At 45.2% G+C, this 21,054-nt stretch overlaps 3 protein-coding genes and 1 long non-coding RNA gene across 5 annotated transcripts; 3 read left to right on the top strand and 1 right to left on the bottom strand.

Moving 5' to 3' along the window:
- The first annotated feature begins 219 nt into the window (after nucleotides 1–219).
- On the top strand, nucleotides 220–5,996 carry sars2 (seryl-tRNA synthetase 2, mitochondrial). The gene is made up of 16 exons (XM_030337055.1): nucleotides 220–515; nucleotides 735–830; nucleotides 1,093–1,122; nucleotides 1,259–1,399; nucleotides 1,553–1,607; nucleotides 1,769–1,832; nucleotides 2,374–2,479; nucleotides 2,595–2,642; nucleotides 2,900–3,008; nucleotides 3,287–3,332; nucleotides 3,424–3,511; nucleotides 4,484–4,596; nucleotides 4,715–4,808; nucleotides 4,953–5,045; nucleotides 5,222–5,287; nucleotides 5,533–5,996. Exons 1-16 carry the CDS (start codon nucleotides 240–242, stop codon nucleotides 5,671–5,673), a joined length of 1,566 nt encoding a protein of 521 aa, XP_030192915.1. The 5' UTR covers nucleotides 220–239; the 3' UTR covers nucleotides 5,674–5,996.
- A 3,079-nt stretch (nucleotides 5,997–9,075) lies between these two features.
- On the top strand, nucleotides 9,076–14,955 carry LOC115561474 (ABC transporter F family member 4). Its single transcript, XM_030381572.1, has 6 exons — nucleotides 9,076–9,243; nucleotides 11,094–11,134; nucleotides 11,246–11,315; nucleotides 11,477–11,542; nucleotides 11,905–13,058; nucleotides 13,188–14,955. The coding sequence occupies exons 1-6, from the start codon at nucleotides 9,198–9,200 to the stop codon at nucleotides 13,254–13,256; spliced, it is 1,446 nt and encodes a 481-aa protein (XP_030237432.1). The 5' UTR covers nucleotides 9,076–9,197; the 3' UTR covers nucleotides 13,257–14,955.
- On the bottom strand, nucleotides 14,053–21,048 carry LOC115561475 (inositol-tetrakisphosphate 1-kinase). Of its 2 annotated transcripts, none has more exons than XM_030381574.1 (10): nucleotides 20,883–21,048; nucleotides 20,664–20,688; nucleotides 19,820–19,942; nucleotides 18,442–18,559; nucleotides 17,678–17,779; nucleotides 17,087–17,127; nucleotides 16,683–16,848; nucleotides 16,060–16,127; nucleotides 15,523–15,685; nucleotides 14,053–15,376 (listed from the first exon to the last, which is right to left on the bottom strand). In XM_030381574.1, exons 1-10 carry the CDS (start codon nucleotides 21,032–21,034, stop codon nucleotides 15,276–15,278), a joined length of 1,059 nt encoding a protein of 352 aa, XP_030237434.1. In that variant the 5' UTR covers nucleotides 21,035–21,048; the 3' UTR covers nucleotides 14,053–15,275. The 2 variants fall into 2 exon arrangements, with proteins under 2 accessions (XP_030237434.1, XP_030237433.1); XM_030381573.1 differs by having other exon boundaries at nucleotides 19,820–19,958; nucleotides 20,887–21,048.
- Nucleotides 16,784–19,888, top strand: LOC115561477 (uncharacterized). Its single transcript, XR_003979921.1, has 3 exons — nucleotides 16,784–16,871; nucleotides 17,625–17,753; nucleotides 19,811–19,888. It is a non-coding gene; the product is annotated as an uncharacterized LOC115561477 (long non-coding RNA).
- Nucleotides 21,049–21,054: the final 6 nt, after the last annotated feature.

The following is a 21,054-nucleotide window of genomic DNA, read 5'->3' as shown; positions in this document are numbered from 1 at the left end:
ATTCATGACGAAATCACGCAATTCTTCACGAAATATTTCTGACACAATTTATTGAAAAAAATTTGTGCGTTATGTCATTGTTTTACATCGACAATAGTCTGGTGACAAAGAAAACATTACTGTATTTTGCTGGACGAGTTTTACACGCTTGCTCTAATTCGATTGGCCAACATGATGTTGACCACGCCCATGACCCCGCCTCATCTGAACCAACGCTCTTCCGTAGTTGAATAACAAACATGGCGACCTGCATTGGTATGGTCGCAAGAGTAGGAGGTGTCACATTCAATGCATTAAAGCCGGTAACTTGTGAATATGCAAGACGATCATCTAATCAAATAAGCCTGAATCGCTTTGCTCATGGTATTCGCAGTAGTCTCTATGATCATGTCCGAGAAGGATATAGTGACAAACCGGACCTGGATATGCGACTTGTGTGTGAGGAAACGGACAAAGTCGTAGCCAATGTGGAGAACAGGAAAGGTGGCTTGCGTGGGGTTGATGTCAGAGAGATTGTAAGACATTGTACTACTTTCTATTCAAGCATTGATCCCCATGACTTTTTCTCTTGTTGTTATTGTATTTGTGTAGTACCAAGTGTGTTCTCTTATACTGTAGGTGTTGTAAACCTTCACCTGACCTGTGATTAGGATGAGTCGTGCAGGGCAATGGGCAGGCATGCACTGTTGCTCATAAATGGAAATGATGTGTGTTTGTGCCGTGCCAAAACATAGGTGAGTGTATGGCAGCAGCTTCAGGATGTGAGGAACAGCATCTCTGAGCTGGAGCAGCAGAAGAAGACTGTCAGTGAAGATGTGCGACTGCTTGTGGTCAGTATGGCTCCTCCTTCGCACTGTGTACATTGATAGATCACTCTTAATACATTTTTCAATGCACCAACAAATTGATGTGTTCTACGGTAAAGTGTGTTTGTGTGTGTGTGTTTACGTTTTGGCATAAATCTGTATCCATATATAAAGCTAATAATTACAAATGTTACATTATATTGTATTGTAAACACTCATTAGACATGTTCTCATTTGTGTGTTAAATCAAGCTGTAGTTATAACCCTGATTATAACTTATTCACAGGAGAAGAATGAGAAGAAATCTCTGGCCAATGTAAGTTCAACCATCTCTTGGAGTATACTATGTCAATGCGGCAATTTCACCAACAGCTCCCCAATGCATGCCTGGTGATCTGACGCACTTGTAGAGTAATAACTGTGACACAGTCTTCTAACCGTGGTCCTCACAGCTGCCGGAATTCAACCAAGCCCGTCAGAAGGGCCGGGAGATCCGCGGCCGGCTGAACCTACTCTACCCCAAGGAGAGTGAGCTGGAGGCCGAGCACTACAGCCGGGCCCTCCGCCTGCCCAACACCACGCACCCCGACGTGGTACGGAGACACGCACACGCGCATCCACTCATCCATGTTCACACAGTGCATGCATACACACGTGCATCAAGGCAGATCTATTTATTTGTAATCTGTTTCATGTTTTATAAAGATGCGCTATTTGTTCTTGTTTTTCCCATTTTCCTTTCTTAGCCAATCGGAGATGAGAGCCAAGCGTGTGTGGTGGAGCTGATTGGTCAGAAGCCAGGTGATCCACGCTGTGTCTTCACTGCTGAGTACTGTCTGTTTGCATTGAGATTCTCACTCATTTTCAAAGATTCATGCTATCGTGCAAATAAGAGGATGACGTTGAATTAGGTAAAGCCCATGTATCCTGTAACACAGGTTTTGTCTCCTTTCTGGCCTCAGAGTTTAACTTCAAACCCAAAGGCCACTTAGAGCTGGGGGAACACCTGGGCCTAATCAGACAGAGGTGATTACGGTTGATGCGTTGCATTTTTTTCTTATTTTTATTACTTGGTGTTTCTGACTGTTGAATGATTTTTAATATTGTTAGGGCTACCTCTGTTATTACTGTTAATGTTTTTGATGGCTTCAGCCATTTCAGAATGTAATTTGGCGTACATTAAGGGTACTCAAAACAATCTGTGATGCATCATTTGGGACTAGTAAACATCAGGACTTGCCAACGCTGATATTAATAGATTTTTTGGGAAGACCCGCAAAGTATGTTTTTAATGTTAGCCACTTAAGGATAACAATATACACACAGTTTGGTACTTGTGACAAAGGACACTTCTACTCAGAATCAAGGGGTGTAACCATGTTGACAAAGGATGGCATATGGTGGCCAGCCCTGCCTTTCACCCTGCCTTTCAGTACATGCCTGTAGTTATTTTGTGATAACTCAGTCCATGTCTTTTGTTTTGTGTTACTTTATTACACTCTATGTTAGAATAAATCGTTTTGTTTATTGACCGTTGTGTTCATTGTCCCTCTGCGGTCCTGTGTAGACATCTGGCCCATGTCTCGGGTCACAGGTCGTACTATCTGAGGGGGACCGGGGCCCGGCTGCAGACCGCCCTCCAGAACTTTGCTCTGGACACACTGCAGCGACGGGTGGGGCCTCTATTTAAATGTTACTGATACATTATGTATGTGTATATTATACACTATGTATGGGATCGCTGCATATTCAACTCCAACCCCTTTTTGAATGTGTGATGTGTAACAGGGCTTTGCTCCCATGGTGGTGCCTGACATGCTGAAGGGGGCTGTGTTTGTGAGTATTAACACATCTCGGATCCTTTTCACATTCCTTTTTTATTAATCAATATTGTTTACACCTTTTGAGAAAGATGTAAAACAATTATTGTTGTCTCAAATCGCTTATTTCATTATTCGAGTTAAATGTACGAGTTTTCTTTAATACCAGGAAATGAGAACTGATGCACTCTCCAAATTGGGAAAATTTTAAAAAAAGTCATTGCCACTCAGAAATATATGAGCCTCACCCTTCCTCACTCTGCCCCCCTCCAGGAGGGCTGTGGGATGCAACCCAACGCCCACCGCTCCCAGGTCTACTCACTGGACCCCCTCCATTTCCCTGACCTCAACCTGGCTGGCACCGGAGAAGTGGGGCTGGCAGGTACCCCGCATGACATCATTTTACCACCAACAATTTTTAGATTACGCCTTGCACTGTTGCATTGTGGGTTGACCATTGAGTCAACCATGTGGACATTTGTTAGCTAAACATGCAGCTTATTTGACTGGGGGTAGACCATTTGTTTTTTATAAACACAAAGCAGTTGAAAAACAATTTATTACAAATACTTGAAAAGTGGCTAGATGCATAGGCTGGTCATTTGCAACGAGACTCTAAATTGCAAGCTAGCTGATGTACAGTGTTCTCCTCTGTGCCAGGTTTCTTCATGGACCATGCTGTGAACTGGGCCGACCTCCCTGTCAGGTGCGCCGCCCTTCCTGGGTTTGGACCAAGGACATTGAAGGCTGTGTCTGGTATAATTAGGTTATATTTGATGTGTTGATTGCCCCGGCAGGTCGGTGTGCAGCAGCACGTGTTACAGAGCTGAGACGGACACAGGCCGAGAGACCTGGGGTCTCTACAGAGTACACCAATTCAACAAGGTACACTCAAGGTGCGTTCACGCCAAAAGTGAAGTGGATCTTTTGCGTGACGTGATTTCATACGAAGTCAATGCAAGACACGACATTGTGCCGGGCGGCTTGTATTGCGGGGAATGACGCAAAATCCGAGAGCTTTGTGTTTAGAGCTGTGTGTATAGAGCTGTGTGTGTGTGTGTGTGTGTGTGTGTGTGTGTGTGTGTGTGTGTGTGTGTGTGTGTGTGTGTGTGTGTGTGTGTGTGTGTGTGTGTGTGTGTGTGTGTGTGTGTGTGTGTGTGTGTGTGTGTGTGTGTGTAGAGCTGTGTATATAGAGCTGTATGTGGTTCTGGATGACACGAGGGCATTGGGTTCTCCGATGTCTTTGGGACTTCCACAGTAAGTAAAGAGTCGCACTGTTGGTTATCTCGGTCATTGTTGGTGTAGGGTTAGGCGTTTACGCAAGGTCAGCCCCTTGGTCCTCGTGTGAATAAGCTCTTTCTTTAAGGATGTTACCAGGGGTGTTTCTATGCACAGGCGGTCGCCTAGGGCGCCACCTGCAGGGCTAGCGCCGATCGGGCACGTCCCAATTTATACATGTGTATTTTATCAAATATTTTTTACCCGGTTTTCTCCAAATGTTAGTAGTTGCCCATTCCGGACTTATTTGATTGTTATTTTTGAGATGAAGACAAGAGACGGTGGAAGAAGGGCCATGTGTTATCGACAGTTGGAGGTCACAGTACAAAGTTTGCAGTCTGTTGTCTGCATTTGCTGACATTTTCTGCACATCTGACCGGATCTGCTGCCTACTAAAATACAATATCAAAGCCATTGGGGGGCAGTCTAGGAAGCAGAGCAGCACACATTATTTATTCTGGGTTGTGTTCATAATAGTCTAAAAAGTTTTATTTCCCCTGAAGATGTCTTCATTATTCACTGTGTGTGTGTGTGTGTGTGTGTGTGTGTGTGTGTGTGTGTGTGTGTGTGGGTGTGTAGGTGGAGATGTTTGGTGTGACCGCTGATGAGACGGGAGAGGAGAGCTCTAAGCTCCTGGAGGAGTTTCTCTCATTGCAGAAGGAGATGTTCTCCTCGCTGGAGCTACACTACCGGTCTGCACACACACACACACAACACAACACAACACAACACAACACAACTCGTTGTCATGTAAAATGTACCAGCTGTGATCTGACCATTCTTTTTGACCATTCGTTGTTCATTCAACAGAGTGCTGGACATGCCCACGCAGGAACTCGGCCTCCCGGCACACAGGAAGTACGACATAGAAGCCTGGATGCCTGGGAGGAACAGCTATGGAGAGGTGAGCTGTGTGATGGCATGGTGTGTCGGCATCACCATGGCTACCAGCTGCCAGCATTTATGGCAAGGTGTACAATAAAGTTTCGCACACATGGAGAAAAATACGTCAGTGTCGTATAATCTGTGCTTCATTCATTTATGTCAGATCTCCAGTGGGTCCAACTGCACAGACTACCAGAGCCGACGTCTGAACATCCTGTATGAGAGACAGGATGGCAGTCTGCAGTATGCTCACACTGTAAGTGGAGAGGTGTGTGTGTGTGTGTGTGTGTGTGTGTGTGTGTGTGTGTGTGTGTGTGTGTGTGTGTGTGTGTGTGTGTGTGTGTGTGTGTGTGTGTGTGTGTGTGTGTGTGTGTGTGTGTGTGTGTGTGTGTGTGTGTGTGGTGGTTTACCTTCATCTCTTTGTGCCCTCAGGTGAACGCCACAGCCTGTGCGGTCCCCCGCACCATCATTGCCATCCTGGAGACCCACCAGACCAAGGTAACACTAATACACACACACTCTAACACACACTCCAACACTCATACACACTCTTACACACACTCTTAACTCTCTCTCTCTCTCTCTCTCTCTCTCTCTCTCTCTCTCTCTCTCTCTCTCTCTCTCTCTCTCTCTCTCTCTCTCTCTCTCTCTCTCTCTCTCTCTCTCTCTCTCTCTCTCTCTCTCTCTCTCTCTCTCTCTCTCTCTCTCTCTCTCTCCCCCCCTCCCTCCCTCCCTCCCTGTAGGAGGGAACGGTACGAGTGCCCACAGCCTTGCAGCCATACTTAGGACTGGAAGTGATCGAGAAGCCCACCTCTGTTCCTCTCCGATACATCGGCCCCAACCAGCCCAGCCGCCCACCCAGGCCTGTGCCGAAGACCAGATGATAAAACAAGACCTAGGCCGCAAACATCACCAAATAAATGACTACCACCATTTCATACTTACTGCTCTTCGAAGACTCAACTTTATTTTTTACATAGTATGTCAAATGTAATCAGTTGTCAGTGAAATAATGAGTTGGTTAGTGTGTCCGTCTATAATGACTTTGAGTGTTGCATCAGGCTTGGTTTAGAACAGGGTTGGCCAACTCTCTGCTGGCCAACCATCACTGTATTTACGTTTGTGTTAACACATTCCATCCTAAAATGATGTATTATAATGTCCTGAATGTGTTCTCTATAAGAAAACACTAAATTAATAAAAACTATTATAATTTACTGGTTATTTTATTCTAACGTTATATTGTGATGGATCGTATTATATTTACAGTCCACGACTGTGCCACCATTGACAACACCTACCACTCACACGCCTAGCATTTATCCGAAAATACGACCACACACTTACAAACAGTGGCGGACTCAGACTGTTTGAAGGGCAGGGGCGAAAAAATAAAAAGGGCACATTCTGGACAACATGGGGACCCACCAGCGGACACAGTGGCTTTTCTAACTTGATGTTGTTTTGTTCTCCCAACGGAGCCTTAAAAGGCAGCGCTGCCTGGAAGGTCCTATCCCCCATCCCCTTCGGGGCACTTGTTACATCTCCATGTAATACTTAAAGAATAGTTGGGCTCATAATTGAAACGGGGGGTTTGGTGGTCCTCCACCAGAAAAAATTTTGCTTCAAAGACACTGTTTCCCCTTATTCTAGCGACTTTATAAACACCAAAATGAGTTGTTCACATCATTGTGCACTTTCACATTTTAGCCAAAGAAAGGAGGATGCCTTACTGCTTTCATCTTTACTAACATTTAAGTCAAAATTTGACTGGAGAAAATTCAATGTGCCGCTACCATACAGTCTTTGACCGCTGACAGCCAGCTACGGAAACATTTAAGGAAGTTTTCCTTTATGTTGAGGTGATAGCTGACCATTATCGTCTCTCTTGAATGAAATGACCTACACTTGAATGATCTTGAACGCTCAAAAAATGTATATACATTTTAAACGGATTATGCAAACTGAAAATATTAAGTTTTTCTAACTTGGCATCTAATTGCGTTTTTCCACTATGGGTACTGACAAACTCTTAATCCGCTTTTTGCTTCGTTATCCAGTGGAGATTTAAGTACCACTCGATGTAACTGTTTGTCATGGCGACGCCACATGAAAGCAACGCCTCGCATTCCCCGTTCGTCAGCTACCAAAGAGAGGAACGTCTGCACCTCAATAGCTAACCACAACATGTTTTTTTCGGTTTGCCATATTCATGCTCCAGAGGGCACATCATCATCATCATTTTTGTTCACGTGTAAAGGGCAGCCAATAAGGCACTTTCTCTAATTTTCACCACCATAGAGGGCACACTTTTTCAACCATGGGGGCACCAGACGGGCAGAAGGGCACTAGAAGGGCACCAGACGGTTAGAAGAGCACTAGAAGGGCACTAGAAGGGCACTGGAAGCGCACTGGAAGGGCACTAGAAGGACCAGACGGGCAGAAGGGCACTATCAGGGTACTCAGAGGCGCCGCATCCCATTAGGCATACCAGGCAACTGCCTGGGGCCCCGCAATTGTTTCGGGGCCCCGGGCCCAAAAAAACCCCTTCCCCCCCCCCCCCCCGTCAACAATCGCTCCATACACCGCCCCCCCGGGTCAACAATCGCTCCATACACCCCCCCCCCCCCCCCCCCCCCCCTTCCCCGTCAACAATCGCTCCACCCCCCCCCCCCCCGTCAACAATCCTCTGCCTAGGGCCCCCACACTACCTAGAATCGCCCCTGAGGGTACTAGAAGGGCACTAGAAGGACCAGACGGGCAGAAGGGCACTAGACGGTCACTGGAAGGGCACTAGAAGGACCAGACGGGCAGAAGGGCACTATCAGGGTACTAAAAGGACCAGACGGGCAGAACAGGACTATCAGGCCACTAGGAGGGCACCAGACGGGCAGAAGGGCACTATCAGGGTACTAAAGGGGGCACTAAAAGGGCACCAGACGGGCAGAAGGGGACTATAAGGGCACTCATTAAGGCACGTCATTGAATTTTCTTGTTCTAGAGGGCACATCATCATAATTTATTGCATGAAGGAGCATGCAATACGTAAAAAGGGCAGCCAATAAGGCTTTTCCTCTCGTTTTCGACACTCTTGAAGGGCACTTTAGCCTGCTTTTTCAACCAGTGAGCCCCCCCCTGAGTCCGCCACTGCTTACAAAGCACATAAAACTCTGTAAAACAAACCAGCTCAACTATAACTAGAACTGCAAGCAGTTATGCAGGGGTCCAAGAAGTGTGCATTTCGCCGGCACAACGCGACAAGAAATGTGCATTTCGCCGGCACAACGCGAAGCATGTGTTCAAAAGGCTACCCTGAACCTGTGGATACAAAGGATTTGACTGTGGTAGGAGTAGCGAGAAGTCAGTGTAGCGTTTTCGCGGCGAAATTTTGTAGAAGATATACAATTTCCTCGTTTATTGCGCCCCCTAATGGTGAAATTTTCCGATTTTTTTATCGAACGACATTAAGGTTAGCACCAACATGTGTGTACAATTTGGACTCGATTCGATGTCAGATTTTTTATTTCTTTGGATTTTGGATTTTTCACGTCTAATTTTGCTCATAAACCAATATTCCAAACGCTACCGTTTCGTCGTCGAAGGTCGGATCAAAAAACTGTCTCTTTGTTTTCTTTTTTTAAAAAAACTGACGATTTCTTTGCGTGTGCATCTGAAGATGCCGTGTGCAAAGTTTGGTGTTGATTGGTCAAGAAATGTGGGAGGAATAGGGAAAAGGCAGTTTTGCGGTTTTCGCGATTTTGCGAAAAAAAATTATGGACGCAAATGGGCGTGGCCTATGCCAAAAGATGCAGCAGACTCCAGTGAATATGTGGGTACAAGTTTTTGACTGTGGGAGGTTCGGTGTGGGAGCTATAGCCCCAAACGTGTTTCTCCTTGGTATAGCGCCACCTAGTGGCCGGCATGTCTGGATTTGGTTATCTGAGTAGCGGGGCCGGACCTGGTTCTAGTCATGTAATTGGCGCGTGTGCACCATTTACGGTTTGGGCTGTAGTCCCACTTTTACGGGGTAAATAATAAAAATCCTTACAAAAACAATAGGGATCCAACCTGTTGGCTTGGACCCCTAATAATGTGTCGGTGATGGCTTCGATTCCGGGTGCTATCACTTTATCTGGAGCGCGGGCGGACGCGGCTCGCACATGGACCTATTAAAGAAGGGCTCGCATTGATCCCGTTGTCGATCACCTGACAGACGCTCGCGCACGCTGCGCTCCTCGGCTCCATCTCGCGGGGATTGGCTTCATACGCACGTGCACGCGCCGCTCTTCGGCTCCATCTCGCTGGGGGCGGGGGGGAGTGTCGACCGGCTTCGCGCGGCTCTGTGCGGGAAGGAGCAATCCCGTTATTTCAAGGTTATCGTCGGCGGGGCCATACCTACTCGCATGCAATGGGCCTTTTGATATTCGCAGTGGCGCTCTGGGCTGCTGTCGGGGGTAAGTATTTCTCTTTTATGAATAATGAACGATTTGGTCATTGCATGTAGGCCAGATCTGCAATCCCAAAAAATATTTTAATCCCAGTTGTGTTTTGCATTGAAGGCGCCTTGTATCATCGATCATTTAATGGTGCCTATAAATAAATCCCTGACATGGAATTCCTTACCCGGCATTGTAGGCTATTTCCTTTTTCTGAGCGAATGCATTACGGGTATGATATGCATACCCGTATTGCATTAACAAGACGAATGGAATTTGTAAACACAGATGAACGCCAGTAGCGTTACTGCGGGTGCACGCGTGCTCCCGACGTACGCGTGCTCCCATTAAAGAACGTGTTTGATGTGCGCAGGTGGAAACCAAAGAAGATTATAATGTTCGTTTTCCACTTATGTCGAGGTAGGCGCCTATGGGTGGTTAGAAACAGTCAGACGAGTGTTTTTTTATTCGGTTATAATAAAATATATAACCGAATAAGCCTATTCAACTTATATTTATTAAACATATCAGAGCGATTGAGCAGTGTTTGTGTGGTGATCTTAAAACCTTAACAATAGCCTACCAATTCAAAATAATTAAAATATTAAGCCCGATCTAGCTTTTCTTATTCGACTTGACCTTTTTATATCTGCAAGACCAGTTCAGCTGTCCAGAATGTTCTGTCATTCGATGTGGCTATACGGCCTAAAGGTGGTCCGACGAACTCTGAACTATAGCACTTCAACAACAATCAATGTTGTTGCAATCGACAGAGAGGGGTACTATATACATTTCCTTTATGAGAAACAATAAAAAGTTGAATGGTAGAATATGGAGTATAAAAGGCTGTGAAAAACGAAAACACATATACACGTATATGTGTCGGTTTATGCCTCCTATAGGGTCACACGAGGTCTAACAAACACACCCACCCACCCACCCACACACACACACACACACACACACACACACACACACACACACACACACACACACACACACACACACACACACACACACACACACACACACACCAACTCTGACGCAACCCAGATCCAGTTGTCACATTTTTTGTGGAGTTTCATCACTGACTGGGTGATCAATAATCTATTGATCATCAACACTTCAACACTGGTCAGTCTGTCATTACCCAGATGAGCTAACAGCATTGGCAAGCACATGTGACTGAGTTTAAAACCATGTTTCTCAATCACAGAGAGTTTTGATATTGGCTTACATCTTTACTATAGTGCACGGTAACGGTGTTATATGTTAGTCACTGATGTTACCAGCAATAAGTGTGGCTTACAACAGGGATCTGGAGACTGATTTAGTTCCGGTTGGAAAGTAACCTCATTGTGGATGTCCTGTGTGGTAAACATCATCATCTCTCTCTCTCTCTCTCTCTCTCTCTCTCTCTCTCTCTCTCTCTCTCTCTCTCTCTCTCTCTCTCTCTCTCTCTCTCTCTCTCTCTCTCTCTCTCTCTCTCTCTCTCTCTCTCTCTCTCTCTCTCTCTCTCTCTCTCTCTCTCTCTCTCTCTCTCTCTCTCTCTCTCTCTCTCTCTCTCTCTCTCTCTCTCTCCCTCTCTCTCTCCCTCCCGGGATGTATATATATAGAGAGAGAGTCGGGTAAGCCTCTTTTCTGTGCTGCTTAACTCCTTATTAGAAACACCTAAGTGAAGTCACTCACTCAGACCCAAATGACACAATGTTTATTCAGACAGACAGTCAGACAGACAGACGCTTGAGGTCCTTCACAGGGAATCAATTACAGTGCGTCTTTCGCTGTAGTAATGTCAGATAAATACCATACAGGAATACATACAATGTGTTTTCTCTCTCTCTCTCTCCTCCCCGTTTGTGTCCCAGTGGGAAGTCGTCCAGCCGCCCTGCCCCTAAACAATCTGAAGGTCAGAAAAACACCTTTGAACTGTTGGTCAGAGTATCTTTTGGTCAAATATATTGAGGGGATTTTAAGTTATATGGGTGATCATGGAATCGTGTGTGCGTGTGCCCCCCAGATGGAATGTATAGTCCAGGAGACGCTGAACGGAGCCGGGTCTGACCAGCGCTGTGCTACTGGACTCGCAGGTACCCAACAACACCCCATGCCCCCGGTCACCATAGCAACCACCCGACAGATAAGCATGAATAGTACCCCCCCCCCCCCCCCCCCTTTTGACCCTATGACGCCAGCTGTTGTTGTTCTTGTCCAGTGATGCTGGGTTGTCTCTGTGTTGTTTGCTGCGTAGAAGAACTGAATGAGATGCAGAGGCACCATGGTCTGCTCCGAGAGCTACAGGACCTGGCGGATGAGGGTACACACACACAAGCACACAATCACACACACGCACCCTCACACACGCACATGCTCACACACGCACAGCACACGCTCTCTCACACAGCCTCATTTAGTCGGTATGGACCATTACTTTATTGAATTGGTTCAATGACTACGACTCTGACACTCTATTCAGGGCAAGCATGGATTTACAATGGAGTCAGGGTCATGGAGGTCATTATTTCGGTAACATGAGACACCCACACACACACACACACACTCACTCACTCCCACACTCACACATACACCCCAACACACACAAACACATACACTCACACAAACACACGTACATAAGCACTTACACAAACACCGCTAATGAGGGTTCTGTGTAATTGCCAGAGAGTGAACGGGAGAGAGAGACCGAGAGGGAGAGAGAGAGGAAGGGCTACGGGTACAACCTGGCCGACGACGAGAGCGACGACGAGAGGGACCAGGAGGAGGAGGAGGACCAGGAGGAGGAGGAGGACCAGGAGGAGGAGGAAGAGGAGCCCAGACGATTGAGCAAATACCACAAACACGGAAAAGAGAAGGACGAGGAAAAGGAGGATGAGGCTGAAAGAGATCAGACAAACGAGGGGAGAGAGATGGCGGAGGAGGAGGGCCATAAGGCGGGCGACGAGGAGCGAGCTAGGGAGCTGGAGGAGCTACTGGCGGAGGAGATCGGGAGGAGGAGGGACGGAGGGAAGCGCAGCGATGGGGAGCTCCAGGACCTGCTCAGGGAGCTGAAGAAGAAACGCTACGAGGCGGCCGAGAAGAAGAAGGAGGCGCAAGAGGGCCAGGGCTCCAAGGAGAGCATGGGCAAGGAGAAAGGGAAGGAGGAGAAGGAGGCGGGGGAGGAGGGCGAGCGCCGGAAGACGGAGGCGGAGCTCCTGGAGGTGGAGAAGGAGAAGGTGGAGCGGGAGATGAAGGAGCTGCTCCTCCGGCAGCAGGACAGCCGCAGCAAGGCGGAGCAGGAGAAGGAGCGGCGGGAGAAGCAGGAGGAGCTGGACGAGCTCCTGCACAAGATGAAGACGGTGCAGGAGGAGGAGGGCAAGGAGGAGGAGGAGGGCGCCACCGTGAAGGAGGAGGTGAAGAAGACGGAGGCGCAGTCGGAGATGCAGTCGGAGCTTAAGGAGGAGAAGGAGGAGACGAAAGACAAGGAGGAGGAGGCAGAGGACAAGGTGGAGAAGAAGGAGGAGGAGAGAGAAGAGGAGGAGGAGAAGAGTGACCAGGTGGAGGAGAAAAAGCCCAACGTTGAAGTGGTGGTGAAGAAAGAGGCGGGGGGGGAGGTGGAGGAGGAGAAGGATCCCCCGAAGAAGAGGGTGATGGAGAAGGCGAGCGACGAGGCCACGCGGCAGTTTGAGTGGGAACACTACGAGGGTGAAGAAGACGAGCGGGAGGAGGAAGACGAGGAAGGGGGTGAGGATGAGTATGTCCGAGAGGACCAGGGGGAAGAGGAGGAGGAAGATGGAGACGAAAAAGACAACGGCGATGCCAAAGAAGACGACGCAGAGGTAAGTTGCACAACTGTGTGTGAGTATGATTGTTTGCATGTGTGTGTGTGTGTGTGTGTGTGTGTGTGTGTGTGTTTATGTGTGTGTGTGTCTGTGCACCTTCATGCATTAAATTATACATGTTTGCAGGAGCTGCTGGAGATAGAAGTCGAGCTGCGCAGAGTCGCCGCGGAGCTGAGGCAACTTCGTAGAGGATAAGAAACACATACATGCACACAAACACACACACACACACACACACACACACACACACACACACACACACACACACACACACACACACACACACACACACACACTCACAAACACACACACACAGGTACACGTTAATTTGCCACAGATGTTCTTGTTCCATGTCAGCGTTCACAATGCCTCACAGACGTGATCCTTTAGGATTCTGTATGGGTTAAGTGTCGGTAGAAAATAAATAGTAATAATGATTTTATGACAATCTGAAGACAGAAGTGATAAAGTTTCAGTACATCTGTGCCGGTTACAACATGGATGCAAAGCATTTAGCACTTTGATTTTGAATTGCCATGTTTAAAACATTATCTTGGGACATTACTATAATGTAGTATGGCTATTATAAAATTTTGGGACATTTTCTCCGACATTTAATGTACATATATATATACAAATATATGTATATAGGTATATGTATGTGTGTGTATACATATACATCTACTTTGAATATACCTTTTTGTGCAATAATGGAAAACTGCGTGTTAACTAGTTTTGCTGTTCTGACTGTTAACGTAAGCAATGTGTAGGCCTATTTATGTCGTTTTGAACAATGTTAATCGATTGAACAATATCTCTCCCTGTTTTGTTCCAATTGAAGTTGAGGGTTGTGTTTTATCTGACTCATGCACTGTTTAAACCAGACTGTTTCGGACGATCAGCGATGACACAGAGAGAGAGCGTCAGCTGGTCAACGTGACCTCGTAGATTCAAAAGGCTGATGGGAAATTGTATCAACCTAATGGCGTTCAAATGCCTGGACGTCATGCGCTAAGAGCTTAATAAGGTTGCAAGGTGTCACTTCAGGTTCTCAGCTAGCTTTGCACTCTTTATATGAACAAGCCACGGAGCACTAGAGAAGTAGGGGAGACACTGAAGCCATTTGTTGTCATTTAATAATGATAACGGAAACATTGTCAAATTGCAGCGATGACTGTTACATCACCGTGTGTGGGTATCCCTTTATGTAAAAGCTCGGAGCATTGTTGCCTGTCTAAGCCAAGGTCAAATGTAAATAAGTAGCAACAGTGCCCCCAGGTGGACATTTGTTGGGAATTCACTTTGCACAGGAAATAGCATTGGAGGGCCACATTACTGTCTGCAATAAGATGTATTGGCACGTGAATGCAATAATCAGCCAAATACATCACAACAAATCTTTGGTGTGTTTTAATATGTAATCACAATGCATCATATGGTTCTAAATGTAATATATTTTCTATAAAAGATTACAAGTCAATATATACAAGATTAGTGTACAATACACATTTGTGTATTGAACACAGAAAAGTTACTTTGTGGCTTGTATTAATACATGGTTAATCAGTTACAACACATTTTACTATTCCTCTTCCAAAGATCATCAGATATTTGTTAATTCGGGATAAACCTAAGAACTACTCGAATAAATGTAACATGTATGTTTTTTTCCACACAAATCTGCAAAACTGTTTCAAATATTTTCACAAACCAGCAACAAAATACTGCAAAGGAAATGTTGAGTGGATGGGATGAGGGCATAGAGGACATTTAAAAATACGAAGAAAACAATAAAAAAAAAACTTGCAATATCACTGGCCAATGTGAGTGCTGTATTTTGTGCCTGTTGTCTATTCCTCTATGCTAATTGTTAATAAATACAAATTGTGAATTACTTCTTTGTATCATCTGTAAGCTGTGGTCAAAAATCAACGGAACCAATTTGTATACACATTAAGGGTAATGTGTATACAAACACATTAAGGGTAAAGGTGAGAGGCGACTTGTGTCTGGGACTTGATTGTGTTCCCTCCGTTAGGAATGTGTGTACATAGAGAGGACAGTCACACAGTTGATCGGAATAACCTAATCAAGGTTATTGATAAGCTCTAATTGGTGCCAGGTGAGGCCACACCAGTGAGCTCCCCATACAGACAGCAGCAGGACTAAACTGTTTTGCCACACACAGGCTATCCCTATGGCTCTTTAAGAGATTCAGGTGTTCTGTTGGAAACCACTAGCACCGGACCGCTGGTCCAATACTTTCTTGATGTGGTCCAGAAGGGAGGGGAAAAACTGGGGGACCCCCTCATAGCCTGAAGAAAAACAGGGAAGAGTCACTGTGTGTGTGTGTGTGTGTGTGTGTGTGTGTGTGTGTGTGTGTGTGTGTGTGTGTGTGTGTGTGTGTGTGTGTGTGTGTGTGTGTGTGTGTGTGTGTGTGTGTGTGTCTTGTTGAACCTACCGGGGAAGATGTTGATGTCGATGGCGGTGAGCGTGTGTGTGCGTATGTCAATGATGACGTCCACACCGAACAGCGCCATGCCCAGCTGGACCCGTAGCTCTTGGACCAGCGCCGCCATGGCCTCTGAGCTGGGGGGCGGCAGGCTGGGCGTCTGCTCGTCCAGCTGGGGACGACAATCGCTTGACGCTCAAATGATTTTTGCCCTTGTCTTGTGAGGGGCATTCAGCCCAGGAACAATGTCATTAAGTGGTGTACTTTTCGTCAATTTTTTTAGTTCATGTTTATTTGAGAGCCCTTTAAAAACAACAACAGTTGCCCAAAGTGCTGTACAATTCAACTATCTAGTTATAAAAAAAGAAAGAAATATAAAAGAACACTAGAAAATAATTAAAAAAAAACGTATATGGAGTTAAATGCAAGAGAATAGAAATTATTTTTTAGGAAGGATTTGAGGGATTTCACACAGTAGCATGGTGAATATATGATATTTGATAGGATAGTAATAGCCTACATCACTATTGTGTTCTCAATACTGACCGCTGTGAGGTGGGAGCTGGACTCTGGCTTGGAGACCTCGTGGCTGTTGAAGAAGATGGTCTTCCTGTCTGTTAATCCCCGGTGAATAAAGGAAGAACACAGAACTAGATTCAACACATGACATTGAGGCGTCAGCTGACTTGAATCTCGCTGACGGGTGCCCCTCATTTGCTTCCCGGGGGTTGAGGCGTCAGGAATACACTACCGTCCTCCTAATGTTTGGTATCACTCAGACAATTTCTTGTTTTCCATGAAAACTCACACTTTGATTCAACAGTTTTCAGCTGTGCTAACATAATTGCACGAGGGTTTTCTAATAATCAATTAGCCTTTTACCCGATTAGCTAAACAATGTACCATTAGAACACAGGAGTGACGGTTGCTGGAAATGGGCCTCTGTACACCTATGTAGATATTCCATAAAAAATCGTCCGTTTCCAGCTAAAATAGACATTTACCACATTCATAATGTCTAGACTGTATTTCTGATTAATTGAATGTTGTCTTCATTAAAGAGAACAAAGTTCTATTCTTTAAAAAATAAGGACATTTCTAAGTGACCCCGAGCTTTTGAACGGTAGTGTACATCTACCCCTGGCACTAGAGGGGGCGTGACGACTGACCGCAGGGTCCGGAGGGGAAGTTCTTGAGCGAGGGTCTCTCAACACAGAAGTGTCGGTCCCCCACCACGAACACCTTGTGCAGCACGGCGCCGTGGCTCACGAAGCTCTGCAGCACGCAGGGGGGGCGGACGTCAGGCAGGCCACCCGCGCTGAAGATCAGACACATCTGGGACGACCGCAACAGCATGAGTGAGTGGATGAACTCATAAACCCTGAAGTCATTCATCTATCGGTGAATCAACACAGCAGAGATGTAGCTCCAAACCCTACATTCCATAATGGTAGATTAAAAAACTAAACACACGAAAGAATGAAAGACGTGGAGACAAGGAAACCTGCATTTCAAATGATAAGATCAATTTAAACATATGTGTATATATATATTGACGTTAACACGGACTGACCTCGTGGGACAGCGAGCCATGGGCCACTCTGGTTTTACAGACTGGAGGAAAAACAAAGGTATTATAATTAGTAATATTAAAGGGCAAGCGCACACTAAAGCAATACTTTAGGAAAAAGACCTGGTACTATTTTGCACCAATCAGAACAAGCGGGTGCAATAACCCATGTTTCAGGTGAAACAATAACCCATGTTTCAGGTGAAACAATAGCCCATGATTCAGGTGAAACCATAGCCAATGTTTCAGGTGAATCAATAGCCCATGATTCAGGTGAAACATGGGTTATTGCACCCGCTAACCCAGGCCTATCAGGCTTTATTTGTTTCACTTATTGAGGGGCATTCTGTGGGGCGCGAATCATCCCACTGGCTCGGATTTAGATTTTCCTAGTTTAGAAGGCGTAATCTATTTAAACATATATCATATAACAGTCTAAAGCAAAGGGAAAAGTCGAATAAGCATAATATCTCCCCTTTAAGGTTTGATTTAGGCGATTGCTTCCTCCTTAAATTGACTTTTGAGGTGTTCCCCATCCTAGGACATTCATGTTTTGGTGGTGTTGTTCTTCACGGTGCGATGGGTCCTACTGACTGAGAGGGAAGCTCAGGCCCTGCTCCTCCATGGCCGTCTGTACGGAGGCCAAGTCCCCGGTGCTGTGGATGGCCAGGTACGGCGGGCTGCATATACGCCAGTCTGACAGGAACCACAACACACATTCAACACAGAAACACACCGTCACACACAAAATGAAGACACATGTGAGATGAATTGAAGTCCCCTCGGAGGCGGGACTTGTTCTTCAGAGGTCTATTGGCAGAGCTCTGTCAATCCTGCACAGCCTGGTCAACGTCACATGTGATTGGACTGTCCGTCCAGTAACAAAATGCAAAAAAAAAGCAAAATGGTACTGCCTCCAGGATCAAGGTGTTCATTTTCAGCACTTTTTTGTGGAAAGGAAAAATAGAACACAAAATAATGTTTGCAGGATATAATCTATTTTTTCAATACTGCAAAAAACCTTTTTTACAAGGTGTCAAGTTTTCAAACACAGATTTACAGTCCTTTGAATATTTTTATCAGGTTTGAATTACAACAGGATTCTAATCCCATAATAATTTGGTTGGTGTCAGAGGCCACAACCGTATCTTCTTAAATATGTAGGCCCAATGGTTATGCCCCTACTACATTAATACATGAATGTAGAATTAATTAAGTTTACGGGAAGTCTAATTCTTACCATCTTAATCTAAATGACCGAAGAGTAAGAAACTGTAGAAGTGCTTAATGAAGAATTGTCAATTGACATGGCCAGATTTGGCTCTAGTGTGTGTTGTGTGCTCTGGACGTCGGCACACCTCTGAGGGACTTGTGCAGTTTGCTCATGATCTGGTAGGATGTGAAGCGGTCTAGGAGCCGGGTCATGGCGGGCAGCGGGTCCAGGAGAACGGTACCGGGATGGGCCAACACGTAGCTCTACAGAGAGAGAGAGAGAGAGAGAGAGAGAGAGAGAGAGAGAGAGAGAGAGAGAGAGAGAGAGAGAGAGAGAGAATCTTTAACTTATCTGTTTATACGAGATAATTTTTTGCATTTTTTTATAATATCACACATTTTACTTTTTAAAGTACTTTTATAGTTGAACATTTGATATTTATAGATATTCTGTATAATATTCTGTTGCATCCACAACATCCGAAACATGAAAGATTGGAGCATGAGTTAGAGACAAATAGAAGAAACAACAAAGAAGAAAGGCATGGCAAATGACTGCGTTACCGAATGACTGCGTTTTTAACTTGCATCGACGGCAGGGAGGGATCTGGGAAGGCTATTGTAAATAAGTCTGAATTGGTTGTAAATGATAATAACAATTTTAAAAATCGATATAAGCATGTAGCTGTGATATGTATATTTATATATTTTTGGAGAAATACAGACTTTCTATGCCTCATTTCCACATAAAATAATTGACGGTACATTTCGTCCTACCTCAGGGGTAGTATTTTTTCAGGAGATTTCAGGGTAAAAACGTCAGGATATGTTGTGCACACATACGGTCAATCAGGAGAATAGCAGGAGAATGAAAGGATTTACACGTATCTCACCAAGCAGCTGGTGTGAGAGAGAGACAGTTTAGGAGAGAGTGTGAGAGAGATACAGTGAGGGGGCGAGTGAGAGAGAGAGACAGTTAGGGAGCATGTGTGAGAGGGAGACAGTGAGGGTGAAAGTGTGAGAGAGAGACAGTGGGGGGGCGATTGTGAGAGAGAGACCATGAGGGAGACGTGTGAGAGAGAGACAGTGGTGAGTTGTGAGTTTAGTGACTCGTTTTTTTGCCAAGCTCATTAATCCTGGTCACTTATGCACATTACGCGTCATATGCTGGTATTGCTTCTTACCTCTGATACATTCTTAGGCGTCACTTGTCCTTCACTCTTGTATAATCTGCCTCATCGACACCTCACACTCCCTAATTATCTGCTATTCGACTTCTCTCTGATTCCTGTTCACACTGGTTAAATGTTAATATTTTTTGTACATTCAACCAGTGGGGTTAAGGTAAGTGTGAAAACTAAAGGATGTGGTAGAAGGACTAGGAATATTACTGTTGGTGGATCATATTCAAGTCTTCTGAGATTAATTTGTTTTCAGACACATTGTTTGGAGAACACATTTTGTTTCGGAACTGCTCTCCATTGGTTCACCTTCAAATTATTATTTTTTAAACAGTGGTCAGACCTGGAAGTTGGCAAGGAGGTGCTTAGACTGTTGGTCGTGCTCGGACTCCACGATGACGTCAGACAGCTTGTGGACGATGACGTCGAAGGGCCCCTGGGGGGCCAGCGGCTGGCCGAGATCAATCTGTAAAAACACGCGGCTTTTATCCACAAGAGGTTAATCGTGGTACTGCATGGACACGTTATATTGTTATTCTTTTGGAAATGTGGTATAATGTTCAATTTGCTGCAATGTGTTTCATAGCAATACGTTTTCTTGTAAAAAACACCTGATAAAAAACAAGAAATATAATTTTATTCATGTAGTTTGCCCTATTACTGTAATTCTGTTCAAAAATAGTGATTTATAATTGAGGATTAAGATCTGTATTATGAATGACTCGATCACTTCAGCATGTCAAGGTTCGATAAGCGATGACCAGTAGGTGACTCCTGGTTTGTGGGTGGTGGCTGCAGGTGGTTGTGACACACTCTGACAATGTGACACCTGTAAATGACATCCGTGTGTGTGTGTGTGTGTGTGTGTGTGTGTGTGTGTGTGTGTGTGTGTGTGTGTGTGTGTGTGTGTTTGTGTGTGTGTGTATGCGCGTGCGTGTGTGTATGCTTGTTGAGATTTCCTGAACTTACTGAATCTACACACAAACGTTATATTTACAATATTTACTGAATGATGATGAGTAGATTAGATGTTTAATATATTAACATTATTTGTCACAACCATTTTTACAAACAATCCCACGCACAACAAAGTAGCCTTATGTTAATTTTGTTCATCTTTAACTATAAATAAGTAACCTCCGGTTTTGTTTTTTAAATAAACAAAATGGTAAAAATCCTCACCCTACCTCCACCACCTTGACCCCGTGGCCCCTGCAGAAAATCAGATTTACACATCATATTATATTAACCATGAATGACCATTCAATTAAACTTTCACTGACTGACTGGAGTAGGTTTAATTCAAAAAGGTGCAACACTAAGGTAAGGCAGCATGCCAAAATGATTTAAACAAATCCGAAGGATTTCTCATTAAGGAGTAAAATAAAATTAAGAGCAAAACTTACGCACACATCTCAGAAAAAGCTGCAAGGTTCATTCTCTTCCGTTTCTTGGCGCTGAGACAAAAGCCTACTCTACTGCGGCCTGACATGCTATGAGACGCAGTATGGCCTGCGTGAAGTCTCCACTTTACAGTTTTGTGAAAGTCAGGTGTCATCTGACCAATGACGTGACGCG

Source organism: Gadus morhua, chromosome 16 (assembly GCF_902167405.1).
Source record: "Gadus morhua chromosome 16, gadMor3.0, whole genome shotgun sequence".
NCBI lineage: Eukaryota > Metazoa > Chordata > Actinopteri > Gadiformes > Gadidae > Gadus > Gadus morhua.
The sequence above is the reverse complement of the archived record's forward strand: the minus strand, read 5'-3'. Positions and strand labels throughout refer to the sequence as shown.